This window comes from Acomys minous (genome assembly GCF_964271855.1).
Source record: "Acomys minous genome assembly, chromosome: 8".
Taxonomy (NCBI): domain Eukaryota; kingdom Metazoa; phylum Chordata; class Mammalia; order Rodentia; family Muridae; genus Acomys; species Acomys minous.
Genome location: NC_140489.1, coordinates 101,982,826 through 101,996,636, shown reverse-complemented (window position 1 = coordinate 101,996,636; position 13,811 = coordinate 101,982,826). Strand labels below are relative to the sequence as shown.

At 50.0% G+C, this 13,811-nt stretch overlaps 1 protein-coding gene across 1 annotated transcript in view; it reads right to left on the bottom strand.

Moving 5' to 3' along the window:
• IFT172 (intraflagellar transport 172) overlaps window positions 1-13,811 on the bottom strand; it is a 36,615-nt gene that overhangs the window by 6,191 nt on the left and 16,613 nt on the right. Inside the window, exons 17-35 of the mRNA XM_084791895.1 lie at window positions 11,498-11,634; window positions 11,158-11,265; window positions 7,505-7,589; window positions 7,221-7,313; window positions 6,587-6,664; window positions 6,144-6,392; window positions 5,885-5,963; window positions 5,524-5,644; window positions 5,192-5,336; window positions 4,321-4,410; window positions 3,710-3,807; window positions 3,441-3,576; window positions 3,248-3,364; window positions 2,809-2,951; window positions 1,586-1,679; window positions 1,218-1,282; window positions 681-861; window positions 375-484; window positions 159-288 (exon numbers count right to left, since the gene is read on the bottom strand). Of these exons, the coding sequence (XP_084648021.1) occupies window positions 159-288; window positions 375-484; window positions 681-861; window positions 1,218-1,282; window positions 1,586-1,679; window positions 2,809-2,951; window positions 3,248-3,364; window positions 3,441-3,576; window positions 3,710-3,807; window positions 4,321-4,410; window positions 5,192-5,336; window positions 5,524-5,644; window positions 5,885-5,963; window positions 6,144-6,392; window positions 6,587-6,664; window positions 7,221-7,313; window positions 7,505-7,589; window positions 11,158-11,265; window positions 11,498-11,634 (2,259 nt within the window). The remainder of the gene's footprint in view (window positions 1-158; window positions 289-374; window positions 485-680; window positions 862-1,217; window positions 1,283-1,585; window positions 1,680-2,808; window positions 2,952-3,247; window positions 3,365-3,440; window positions 3,577-3,709; window positions 3,808-4,320; window positions 4,411-5,191; window positions 5,337-5,523; window positions 5,645-5,884; window positions 5,964-6,143; window positions 6,393-6,586; window positions 6,665-7,220; window positions 7,314-7,504; window positions 7,590-11,157; window positions 11,266-11,497; window positions 11,635-13,811) is intronic.

Genomic DNA, 13,811 nt, shown 5'->3' with positions numbered 1-13,811 from the left:
CTGACAACTCTTTTGGCTCCAGCACGCACAGCAGGCACTCGGTAGGTAGTATCTGTTACTTGACGTTAAGTCACAGGAAGATCAAAGCATATTTGTGAAGGCAGCTGAGTGGGGATGGACCTAACAGAATCCGGGCCAGGGAGAGCCTGGAGCCTCACCTTCATCCAGCACTTCTCCATCAGGCCACTGCTTCCTGAGTCTCGAACTTTGAGGTAGCAGTCCACAGCTCGGCTGTACTCTCCAGCCTGTTCCCACTGCCGGGCTTGTTCTACCAGTCCCTCCACACCTCTGTGGGGATGAGAGTATTGAACGGCCAGGATCGGGGAGGGGTGCTGTGGTCCACCCCACCAAGGCCAGGACGTAAGGCTCCTTACCTGCCCCCCTTCTTGGTAGCTTCTCGCTCATACTCTTCCTGTAAGGCCTCCAGCTGGCCAGGCACATAGTCCTTGCAGATCCGCAGAGCATCGCTCCAGAGCCCAGCCTCCTGCTCAGAGAGTGTCACACTGCAGAAGTCAGGTGGGGGTTCCTCTGGCCTGACCCCTGACTTCTTGGATGTCTCTGTTCCTTTTCTTGCCTATCCTTTCCATCCCCTGCCATCTCCAGCACCAGGAATCAGTGTGGATTTCTGTGGCTCTCATACCATCTCATCCTCCCTTTGTGGCCTAAATACAGTGACTCACCTTGTAGTAACTGAGAGCCAGACCTGGTCTCTGGGCCCGAAGCAGCAGCCCTTCCGCCTTCTGAAAGTCCTTCTCCTCCAAGGCCCCACGGGCCTGCCCTACAAGTACCTCAGCAACGCTGTCAGGATCGTGGGCCTCAGCCACACGCTGAGCTGCCTCCCAGTCCTGGTTGTGGACAAACCTGCCCAAGGTGGGGGACACAGGAGATGTTGAGTACTGATGCCTCAATAGTGGGAGATGGTTGTATAAACTGAGGGGTTATTGGGTTCATCTGTACTAGGTTTGAAAGTAAAGATGACCAAGGAAGACCCTGGGGCAGTATCTTTAAAGAAGCTGCAGTGGGGGCTGGAGACATGGCTCAGTGGGTAAAGGTGCTTGCCACAAAAACTGGTGACCTGAGTTCAAATCCTAGAACCTGCACGATAGAAGGAGAAAACCAACTCCTGTGAGTTGAATTCTGATCCTCACATGTGTGCTAAGGCATGCATTTCCACACTCATAAGTGAAAGGGGGAAAAGGTATGGAGAAACTCCTCACATGAGGACAGCCTCTTTGGGTTTACCAGCTCTGATGAATTCGGCTTCAGCCTCTTCAAATTTGCCCTAGATAGGAAGTCGCACATGGTGAGAAAAAGCCGGCATTACAGGCGATTAGGAGACGGGTTTGTAGTGGTTCTCAACCTCCCTAATGCTGCAATCCTTTGTTCCTTGTGTGGTGCTGTTCCCCAGCCATAAAATTATTTTTTGTTGCTACATTATAACTCTAATTTGGCTACTGTTATAAATCATAATGTAAATATTTGATGTGGGAGGACTGTGAAAGGGTTGTTCCACCCCTAAGAGGGTCACAACCAGAGGCTGAGAACCACTGTGTTTGGGTGTAGGATGGCAGAAACACGACCATACCTCATCCTCCAGGTACATAGCATATCTGAGGTGAATCTCCGGGGTTTTGTGCTTGAGAGCCAGCCGAGAGAGCTCAAAGGCAAACTCAAAGGAGCTGAAATGGAAGATGGAGTTACAGTTTATACTTAATACTTAGAGAAGGCAAGAGAATATAGAGAAAAGACAGTCACTAGGGGAAGAAAAGGGCAAATGTAAAGGTAACAGGTAGAAGTGGCTGGGCAGTCCTGTGTTTCCTGAGGCCACAGGACCACTCCTGCAGCCCCACCCCTCCTCCTGAGGCACTACCCCCAGCCCCCAACTCTGCTCCTGGTCTTTGTGACATTTGCACTGATCAGTTGCCTGTGCTGCAGTCGATAACCCCCTTCCCACATTCATACAAGAATTGCTTAGTCTTAATTAAATACAGTGGGTCATAAAGAAACAGACATCACAGTTGGAGGGGACTAGCTGTGACTAAGAAGGAGCCAGCAGAAGCCAGAGGACGGACAGGGTGATGGGGCTATGATCACAATGCACTGTGTATGTGTGTGAAATCGTCTAAAGAGAAAACAATAAAAGGAAAAACTAAACATTTTTCATTTAACAAAACTATGTTTTGATGATCCAGAAGTGTTGCTGACTTAGCACAGTCCTGGCTTTTCAAGCTGTTCTTGCTCCTCCCTTCTCTTTAGAACAACCACGGACAAAACACAGTCCTTCCAGAGATCTCTACTACAGTCTTTCTTTCTTTCTCTTTCTCTCTCTCTCTCTCTCTCTCTCTCTCTCTCTCTCTCTCTCTCTCTCTCTCTCTCTCTCCCTTTTTTGGTTTTGGAGACATGGTTTCACTGTTTACCCTTTCTTGGCTGGCCTGGGACTCACTAGGTAGACCAGGCTGGCCTTGAACTTACAGTGATCTACCTGCCTCTGTTTCCTGAGTGCCTGACTGATTTTTTTTACTCTTTTTCTGTTCGGCTGGTTGAAGGAAGCCTGGTATCATGTAGACTAGGCTGGCCTCAAACCCACTGTGTAGTTGAAGCTGACCTTGAACTCTGATCTTTCCACCTCTGTCCTCAAGTGCCAGGACTATAGGCTGGTACCACCATGTCTTTCTAGGCCTGGCTCACATGTCTTCATATTCGCCTTAGCTTTTGGAATGATTTTTCAGTTGCATGTCAGTTTTCTTTCTCTCTCTATGGGCTGCTCTTGGAGGAGCCAGTGGAAAGAAGGCTCCATGCAAGACCCACCAGTTGTCAGCAGCGTGGTCAATGGCAGCCTCCAAAAGTCCCAGCTTGTTGAGCAGCCTAACTGCAGCCTCGCCTCCCAGGCTCTTCGCCCACAGGTAGGCCACGTGTTTGTGCGCATTGGTTCCTCCATGGGCTTTGGCCACCTGTAAAGCAAAGTGGTTCGCTGCCTCTTGTCTTCACTGGCCTCCTGCCTCAGTCTGATGAGGGTCAGGATCCTGCTCCAAACCCGCACTGCAGAGGACCAACTTTCAGGTCTCTTAGGTCACCGTGTTTAGGGACAAAGGATGGGTATCAGGAAATCCATAAGCCCTTAAAATTATAAGTAAAATTTTATCTATATAGGCATAGCTGTGCTTCTGACAAAGATACTCTGGTCTCTGTGACATTAGTTTAAATCAGTCAAGTGGGAACGGGAAGGAGTGGTGCATGAGCTTCTTACCCGGTAGGCCTCCTCCCAAAGCCCACTGGAGCGGTACATGTTCACAGTTGCCTTCCACTCCTGGGCCTCAAGGTAGTGGTACTCAGCCTCCTGCAGTCGGCCTTCGGCCTCCAGCTCCTGCAGGATGGCACGTCAGGATGGAAGGGGTGAAGGATGCTGGTTGGGAGGGCTGGGCAGGGCCAGAAGGACTCACCTTGCCGAGGTGAAGATGTGTGTCACTGAGTAGATCCGGATGGTGCTTCCCTACCAGGCGGATCATGTCATCGTACAACTTGTGCTTTTTGAACATGGTGATGGCAAGATCGGGCTCCTCCACCGTCACATACAGCCTGAGCAGGGGGATGCACCAGGAGCTCTTACAGCTTGATTCCTGCTGCTGCTGCTGCTGCTGGGCAGAGGCCCTCCATTCTCCAAACCTCTCCCTTCTCCAAGCTCTGAAGCCTCAGCTCCCTCCACACTCACCTTTCAGCCTCTCGGTATTTTCCCTGCTTCTCCATTTCCTGGGCCTGCGTGATATACAGCACCGACACGTCTTCCGGCCGCATGCATTTCATGGCCAGCTGTCAACATGGAACCCAGGTAGGTTCAGGCCAAGCACACGGAAACTCATCAGCCCGTGAACTCTGAATTCTCCCAACAGCCACTGGCATTTACTTATTTATTAGTCAGGTCAGGCAACGCCGAGCCCGCCTGGAGCCCATGAAGAACTGCACTCTGCTAAGGGATGACGATTGTAAGGCCCGCGTAGGCGGCACACACTGCATCACCACACTCCCACTTTTGCCACTGAGCTCTGCAGTGTAGGGCGAGGACAGAGCTCTCAAGCGAGAGGGGGCTATGGAGCACTAGTTCAGAATGCCTGGCTCCCAGGACTATCAGAACTGCAAGCGGAGGGGCGGGGACCTCTCCTCATTTTCTCGCTGTTGCTAGGGATCCAAGCTGTCCAGGCTGTAATTAGTACTCTTTCTTAGCTTTCAAGGAACCAGTAAAGGAGGGCTAGCAGAGATCAAGGAATGAGGTAACATGGCCACCAATGCAGAGTTCTTTGCTCGTGGATACTGCTCATTCTCTACCTTGTGGGCTTGCTCCCAGCGGCCAGCCTGGGTGTACATGTCTATAGCATCTTTGGTCCGGTCACCTTTGGTGTAGAGTTCCTCAGCAATCTGAAATTAAAGATGCCAACTGGGATGGTGGAGAGCCTGGCACAGCACTTTGTAGTGATACTGAAGAAAAGATGAGTACAAGTAAAATGTGTCTCTAGGAAAAAGACTAGATCAAAGCAAGGTAAAGACTGTGTGTGTGTGTGTGTGTGTGTGTGTGTGTGTGTGTGTGTGTGTGTGTTTCTCTGTGCATGTGTGTCTGTGTGCATGTGTTAGGTACACAGACACAGAAGCAAGAGGAGAGTTAGCCTCTTATCACGCTCTGCCTTATTTCTTTGAGGCAGGGTCTCTCTGAAGCTGGCGCTTGTGACGTTTAGCTGGGCTGGCACTCAGCAGGCCCCAGGCAGGGACTCCTCTTGCCGTTACCCCTGCCACTCTGGGGCTACAGGTATGTGCAAGACCATATGGATGCTGGGATCTGAACGTAGGTTCTCAGAGTTGCATAGCAAGTTCGTCCAGCCACTGAGGCACCCATGCAATCCAGTGGAACTTAAAGGGCCTCCTACGTCTGCATGTAGGGCAGACTGTACTGGCAATGCTGAAGCTATTTGTGAAGAGTCTCTGCAGCTGGCCCAGGATGAGAACTAGAGAGCCCTGTGTCTGGGGAGTGGCCAGTATCTGTATCGTGTTGGTATGATGGCAAGGAAGTGACCCTCCTCATTCACGGTGATGTGGTTCCAGCTCCAGCAGGAAGGGCTGGGTGAGCTGTCCCCACATCTTGTTCTAGGGGACCTCTTTACTGCACTGTTTTGCACCAATGCTGCAGAAAGGGACGTTTCCTCACCTCATATTCCTGCAGAGATGCATAGTGTTGGGCCACACGAGGATAGTATTTAGACGCAGTGTTTCGATCCTGGAGATCTAATATATAAATTGCCTTCTTCCACTGGCGGGCACCCAGGGCAGCCTCAATTGCTTTAATGGAGCACCTGGCATAGTCAGGAAAGACATTAAATATGCATGAGGAAAGAGAAGGGCGAATGGAAGTAAAGAAACACCCCCCCCCCAAGTACATTCTAACCTACATTTTGAGATTTCTTTTAGGCTGTGGCATCCTCCTTTGCTCATAATCTCACTTCATGCCCAAATCCCCATTCTGGCCCTGTGCCGCCATACCTGGCTTCAATATAGTGATTGATGGCTGCGTCCAGCTGCTTCTGCTGCACCAAGTGGTCTCCCCAGGCCTCCTCTAGCCTCACCACCTCCACTGGGAAGGCCAGTCGAGCCAGCTCAACCGCTGTCAGGGATACAAGAGGCTCAGAATCCCATGACTGGGACTCAGGGACGTGTGTGTGTGTGTGTGTGTGTGTGTGTGTGTGTGTGTGTGTGTGTGTGAGATAGGGATGAATGGGTGTGAAGTGGAGGGCAGCAGGAGAGCTGGAGGCAGGCCGGCTGCATGGATGTCCCCCGGGGGATGCTGGGGCACTGGATGGGCAGGAGTGAACAAGGGTAAGAGCAGCTTGTGAGCGGCTAGTACCTTTCATGAAGGCATTGCCTTTGCAGTAGCACTCCAGGGCCCGCTGTGGATTTCGAATCTTCTCAAAGAGATCACCCGCCTGCCAACACACAGACAACTAACTGAAGTGGAGGAGGAAACCCAGAACACCACGAACCAAGAATCAGCTCCCCAAAAAGGAGCGCTGGCAGTCAGGGAGAGCTGTGTGTCCCACGTCTCCTTTGGGTGGGAGAGGGTGGGTGGGTCCTGGGGATGGGAGCCAGGAAGGCAGTCAGCATACCCTTTCATAGAGCTCCCCCTTGATGAGGGCTGTGGTGATGTGCTCTACCAGCTCCGTGTTGGCCAGCAGCTCCTCTCGGGTCAGCACCAGCCGCGCAGCTTTGGCTGGGAGCCCAGCTTTGAGGTAGAGGCTGATGGCGGCCAGCCCATCTCCTTGACTCTCCTGCAGTTCACCTGCTCGCTCCTCTTGCTGTGTGTCCATTAACCACTGGTAGTAGTCTCTGCGCAGCTTCTCAAGGGCTGGGTGTCCCTGGACATGCACACAGGGAACTAGGAATTCCATCCTGTATAGCCCTTTTACTTTCATTGGTCTGTGACAGTGTGGCTTCTCCCGTGGTACCAGGATGCTAATTCCTCACCGTATCAGTCAGCCCCAAACCCAACCAAATCTAATGGCTTCCTCCCTGGTGAAGCCAAATTCTGAACAGAAGACAAAAACAATACCTTTGCCTCAGCCACAGCAATACACTCATCCCAGCGGTGTAGCTCCTGATACATGTCCATGGCTTCCTCAACAGCATTCTAGGGGTACCAGGAAGACAGAGGGTCAAATACTTGTAAGCTCTGCTCAGCCTGGCTAAGATACCAGGCATGAATATGTTCATCCCTCACCCCCTTTTCTGGAAATGGACCTGAGTGCCTTGCACATGCTAAGCCCATGCTCGAGCGCCGAGCTGTGCTCCTGGATGTAGTGATGCATTTACTATTTAATATGAACTAAACGAGGCTTATGCTTCTGGGCTCTTTATAGGCACAGGTGACAGAGGCAATTCCTCTGAAAGAAGGGTTCTCAGACTGTGTAAGTTCGGGGCTCCACAAACACTTGGATCTACCATGTGCACAAGAACTGCAGACACAGGTTCTGGAGTGGAGAGCAGCTAAGACACTGTTTTGAAAGGAAAAAGAAATCAAAGACCAAAGGAGGATATTTGCCTAGATAAAGGCTCACACGGAGGAGGAGCCTAACGATGGCATGGGATGAACCCTCTAAGCTTTTGGACGACGCCCTGACTGGCAGCCCTTCATTCCTCTCTCTCCCAGGAGTACCTCCTCCATCCTGCCCCCTTTCTCCTGTCACCTGCTCCAAGAAGATCATTTCTGCCAGTTTGTAGTTCTTATCCAACATGGCTAGACGTGCACGGACCTGATAGAAGTCTGTTCCTTCTCCACCCTACGGGGAAATAGGAGGTTTGGTCTTTCAGCTTAGGCGGACACAGGAAGGCCAGGAGGACACGGAGGCTAGCAGGATGGAGAAGCTTGAGATTTCATGGCGGTTCCAAAGCGGTCCAGTTTTAGGGAGGAGGGGGGGCAGGGTGAGGGTTGGGGGGCGTGGAACTAAAACTGACACAGGAAGATACTTGCACATTCTCTGGACACCTGGTCTGCAATCTCATTGGTCTCGTGCAGGAACCGAGCTTTTGCCACGTGACCCAAAGCAGAAAAGCACCTATAGCACGGAGGCAATAATACCAAGTCCCATTAGTACAGGATTGTCAGTTAGTCACTGGTTCAACAATGAGCATTAGTGTGGTCCCCGCCCACACTGTTACTATCACAGAAAGCCCAAGGAGGAACAAGGAAGATGAAAGCCTTGCTCTCAGGGATTTTTCCATTCCAGTAGAGACAGATCATTGTAAATGGACAAAGATAGGGAGAGAATGGAAAGTAAAATAAGCCACGGTGAGCTGCGGAGGCACCTGGAATTGGCTGGGACCTGACAACAAAAAGCAGTTAGTCAGTCACTGGCCAGGCATAAATGTGCTCACTGCTACTGGCACATCTGTTAAGGGGGCAACCAAGAACTTTCCCACTGGCTTTCCAGCCTGCTCCACGAGAGGGAACTCACATCTGGTGCTGTAAACCTGGTCAAAAGTATGTAGCTGGGGAAGTCCCAGGCCCTAGTGGAGAAGCCACTGCTGTTCTGCTCATCAGATGTATAACAGCAGTAGCTATTAAGGTTATAACCAGCGATCAGTGCGGCCCTCAGCGTTAGTCAGACAAACTGCTTTGTGTAGTGGGCAGATGTGACTGCAGAGACCTAACTGGTCAGAGTGTTGAGAACAGGTGACTGCTGAGTGCTCGGCCATAAACGGGATGTACGATCTTCCCTCTAAGGCTCAGGAAACATCATGAAAGAGGGACTGGAAAGAGTGGAAAAGTTAGAAGAAAGTGTAGTATGTTGTGCAATGCTGTCTTCCAGGCATGACATGGCTGTGGCCTGTGGGGATGGAGACACTCTTGAGGCCCCACCCTTCTCTCAGGATCTATGGGCAGTTAATAGTGTGTGTGTGTGTGTGTGTGTGTGTGTGTGTGTGTGTGTGTGTGTGTATGTGTGTGTGTGTACACTTTCTTCAGTGGTGCAGCCATTGGTAAGGTGTCTGTGTTCCTGTAAATAATCCCTCACCCTGCCCCTGTAAGCAACTCTAAAGAAACTCACTGAACCTAGGGTACAAGGGGACTAGCTAGGAAGAGGGGTTCAAAGGGAGTGAGAGAGGACAAAAGTAATAGGGTAACAGGGTGAATACGATAAAAATACATTATAACACTATAAGGAAACCCATTAGCATGTATGATTATTAAAAATATATTTATTTTTATGTAGATGAGTGCTCATTTGCATGTACACCTGCAGGCCAGAAGAGGGCATCAGATCACATCATAGATGGGTGTTAGCCACCACATGGTTGTTGGGAATGGAACTCAGGACCTCTAGAAGAGCTGTCAGTGCTCTTAACGACAGAGAAACTTTGTCTCAGAAACAACCAACCAACCAAAACCCAAAATCGTGTCTGGAACAATGGCTTGGCAGTTAAGAACACTTGCACCTCTTGTAGAGGTCTCCAGTTCCGGGAGACGAGCTCTTCTTGTCTCCATGCATCAGGCACACAAGATATATATGCACATAAAAATAACATAAATATATGTTAAAAAGTAAGTAAGATAGAGTCTAAAGGGCTTGCTGATAGTCTGCATGGGGACAACGGTGGAGGGTACAGGATGAGAAAGCTTACGGATGCTTCCCAGAAGCAGTTGAGGCTTTACAACATCATCAGCCTTTTGGACAGATGCTCTTATTTGTTTTTCCTCACCATTACCGCCATTCTTTTCTGTGTACTATGTGGTAAATACTATCATCAGTGGCTCCACTTTACTAGAGAACATCAAAGCCCAGGGCTGGAAAGGCTGAGTGCCCCTCTAAGTTTACACAAGTTGGGAAATGGAATCAAGAACCGAGCTCAAGGGATCTGAAGCTGCAAATCTGTACTACACCCAGGATAGACTCAGAAGGCATGATAACAACTGTTGGGCAGGCTGGAGAGATGGCTTAGTCTTTAAGCGTGTATACTGCTCTTTTAGAGGACCTGAGTTCAATCTCTAATATCTACAACTGCCTGTAACTCCAGCTCCAGAGCACCCTACACCTCCGGGATCTGTAGGAGCCTGCACTCAAGTGGACAGACCCACACCCAGAACCACACCCAGACGCTCACAGGCTCAGATGTTAGAAGACTTGGTCCCCAGCCGGTGGAACGGTTTGGGAAGGATCAGGAGGTGTGGCCTTGTTGGAGGAGGCGTGTCACTATGGGTGAAGCGTTCTGCCAACTCCAGCTCTCTGCTTGCTGGTTCTAAGATGTGAACTCTCAGCTGTCCAGGCCATGCATGCTTTCACTCTACCACTAAGGCTTCTAACCTTCTGGAACTGTAAGCCTATTTTATGCTTTCTTTTATAATCTGCATTGGTCATGGTGCTTTATCATAGTAGTAGGAAAGTGACTAATACACATCCAATTAAAAATAACTAGCAGCAGGGTGCGGCGGTGGTGCATGCCTGTAATCAATCCCAGCACTCAGGAAACTGAGGCAGGTGGATCTCTGTGAGTTTGAAGCCAGCCTGGTCTACAAATGGGAGTCCCAGACAGCCAAGGCTACATAAGAACCGCCCCCCCCCCCCAAAAAAAAAAGAAAAGAAAAAGAGTAAGAATCTAGGAACTCATGCTTGTCAGGCAAGCATGTGTTTAACCACTCAGCTGCACTCCCAGCCCAAGAGGGTTTTAAGACTTAGTTATCTTTATTTTTTATTTTATTTTATTTGTTTGTTTGATTTTAGTTTTTCAAGACAGGGTTTCTCTGTGTAGCCCTGGATGTCCTGGAACTGATTCTGTAGACAGGTTGGCCCTGAGCTCACAGAGATCTCCTGCCTCTGTCTCCCGAATGCTAGGATTATAGGTGTGCACCACCACTGCTCGGCTGAGAACTAATCTCTTAAAGAGCAGCCTTGCAAAGAAGGGGAAGAAAAAAATATTAAGGCATATTCAGAGCTAGAGGGAATGGCGCTGCAGTTAAGAGTGTGCATGATCCTTGTGGAGGACTAGTGTTTGCCTGCCAGCACATCTAGCAAGGCAGCTCACAACCGCCTGGAACTCCAGCTCCAGGGGATTGGACACACTCATCTGACCTTGGCGGGCACCCGCAATCATGTGGACAGACCCACACTGACATTCTTGTTTTTGTTTTTGGAGACAGTGTTTCTCTGTGTAGCCTTGGCTGTCCTGGACTCGCTTTGTAGACCAGGCCGGCCTCGAACTCACAGCAATCTACTTGCCTCTGCCTCCCAAGTTAGGATTAAGGCATGGACCACCACACTTGGCCACACTGACATTCTTATACCCAAAATTTAAAACTACCTTTAAAAGCTTTTTTTTTTTTAGTTTTTTGAGACAGGGTTTCCCTATTTAGCTTTGGCTGTCCTGGACTCACTTTTGTAGACCAGGCTGGCCTCAAACTTAAAGAAATCAACCTGCCTCTGCCTCCCAAGTGCTGGGATTAAAGGTGTGCACCACCATGCCCGGCTTTAAAGCATATATTCTTCAAATAGGGTAGGAGGGTGTTTTCAGCAAGTGCACCAGGGAGGGCTCATACAGCTGGCAGTGAGGGTGTACACAGGACAGGAACAGGCCCTGGGTGAGCACTCAGGCCTCCTAGCTGTCAGCATCTGAGTGCTACATGGCTCTCACCTCTCAGCAGTGTGGAGCTGCCGTGCCTCCAGGGCCAGTTTGCTCAAGGTTTTCCACATTGCCTCTGTTTCCGGGGTCATCTCCAGGGTCTCCAAGAAGGCTGTTGCCCTGGAGAGGAAGGGGAGCAAAGCACAGCAGTGACACAGGATCTGCAGGAGCTGAGGAACACTAGTTCTGGGGCAGGAGGAGGTGGTGGTAAGGCCAGAAATATTTGCCCTTTTTGTCTAGGTTCCTCCTACAATCGCAGGGCCCATTAGCTATGGCAGTTTACTAGGTCACTGCAGGTGGCCCCTACCCCCACACTCGCTCACCACCACATTGGCTGCTGGCAGCCTCTCACCGGGTGTAGTTGCCGTCATCGATGGCTGTTCCAAACTCAATCAGGCCCTCGTCCAGGGTGTAGGCAACAGTAGTCACACCTTCTGTCACTATCACCTCTGTCTTCCCACCACCTCGCTCCAGACCTATAACGTCCCCCTGTAATAGTCCAGGTTAGCACTTCCACTCAGAGCAGGCCTACGCTCACTAACCCGGGTTCACAGCAAGGGAATTACAGGGGCACTGCTTCTTATCACGATTTCTCTCAGGCTGACAGAAATGTGGGTTAGAGTTAGCGGATGTCAGCCCCAGTGCCTGGAGGTATGCTGACAAAGAGTGGTGTCCAGTTCTTCAGCAGTGCTACAGGCCAAGACGTGTGCAACCGTACGCCCGCGTGTGACCGCCTGCGTGTGCATACAAGAAGGCCGAAGACAAGCTTAGGCGTCATTCCTCAGGCGCTTCCCACCAAGGTTATCTCCTTGGCCCCAGCATTTAGCAAGGGAGCTGGGCGGAGCTGCAGGGATCTGCCTGCCTCTGCCTCTCTGGTTCTGGAGGGTGCATGATGCCTCACTTTTTTGTGTATGTTCTAGGGCTCAAATTCAGGTCCCTCTACTTGCAAAGCAAACACTTTGCCAAAAAAGTTACCTCCTCAACTCCCAGACTAAGTGTGCTTTAAAAAATATATTACTCCTTTTCCACGTTTGTTTAGTGTGTGCCCATCCATCCATGTGAGCCTTGGAGACTGAACTCAGGCCGTCAGGCTTGGCAGCAAGCACCCTAGCCACTGAGCCACCTCACCAGGCCTCAGAATGGGTATTCTTGAAGGTCCTTCTGTTAAATTACAACTTGAACCCAAACATACTTTTTCTTTTCATGTACTACTGACTTCATGTGAAGAAATTTCTAAGAACATTCCTATATCTATGCTACTAATCCTTCTTTAAAAAAACAAAATAAGGGGGCTGGAGAGATGGCTCAGTGGTTAGGAGCACCGCCTGTTCTTCCAAAGGTCCTGAGTTCAATTCCCAGCAACCACATTGTGGTTCACAACCATCTATAAAGTGATCTGGTGCCCTCTTCTGGCCTGCAGGTGTACACGCAGGCAGAACACTGTACATATAATAAATAAATAAATCTTAAAAAAAAAAAAATAGGGGCTGGAAAGATGGCTCCAAGGTTAAGAGCACTGACTGCTCTTCCAGAGGTCCTGAGTTCAATTCCCAGCAACCACATGGTGGCTCACAGCCATCCATAATGATATATAATGAGAAGAAGAAAAATAATTCTTAAGGGGAGACTGACATGGCAAGAAGGAAAAATAAGAAAGAAATATGCTGGTGGCAAATTATAATTCTGTCCATATAAAATGAAGTCATGAGCCAAGTGTTGTGGCCCATGCTGTGAAACCAGCACTGAGGGACGGAGAGGCAGGAGGCTAGCCTGAGCCACACGACAAGTTCCAGTTCTAGGTCACTGGTGTGCAGGGGAGGAAGCAAAAGAGTAAGAAAAGGCCAATGAATGAAGCCAGGCGTGGTGGTTATGATCTCAGCACTTAGGCATTAAGAGGAACAGGAGTGTAGAAAATCCAAAACTAGCACGCTTGCATAGGACTGTATGCTGAAAGACTCCTAGCACGGCTCGCAGCGGACTGTATGTATGCTGAATGTCTCCTAGCACAGGCTCGCAGCCGACTGTATACTGAAAGTCTCCTAGCACAGGCTCGCAGCAGACTGTATGTATGCTGAAAGTCTCCTAGCACAGGCTCGCAGCAGACTGTATGTATACTGAAAGACTCCTAGCACAGGCTCGCAGCAGACTGTATGTATACTGAAAGACTCCTAGCACAGGCTCGCAGCAGACTGTATGTATGCTGAAAGACTCCTAGCACAGGCTCGCAGCAGACTGTATGTATACTGAAAGACTCCTAGCACAGGCTCGCAGCCGACTGTATGTATGCTGAAAGACTCCTAGCACAGGCTCGCAGCAGACTGTATGTATGCTGAAAGACTCCTAGCACAGGCTCACAGCAGACTGTATGTATGCTGAAAGTCTCCTAGCACAGGCTCGCAGCCGACTGTATACTGAAAGTCTCCTAGCACAGGCTCGCAGCAGACTGTATGTATGCTGAAAGACTCCTAGCACAGGCTCGCAGCCGACTGTATACTGAAAGTCTCCTAGCACAGGCTCGCAGCCGACTGTATGTATGCTGAAAGTCTCCTAGCACAGGCTCGCAGCAGACTGTATGTATGCTGAAAGTCTCCTAGCACAGGCTCGCAGCAGACTGTATGTATGCTGAAAGACTCCTAGCACAGGCTCACAGCAGACTGTATGTATAC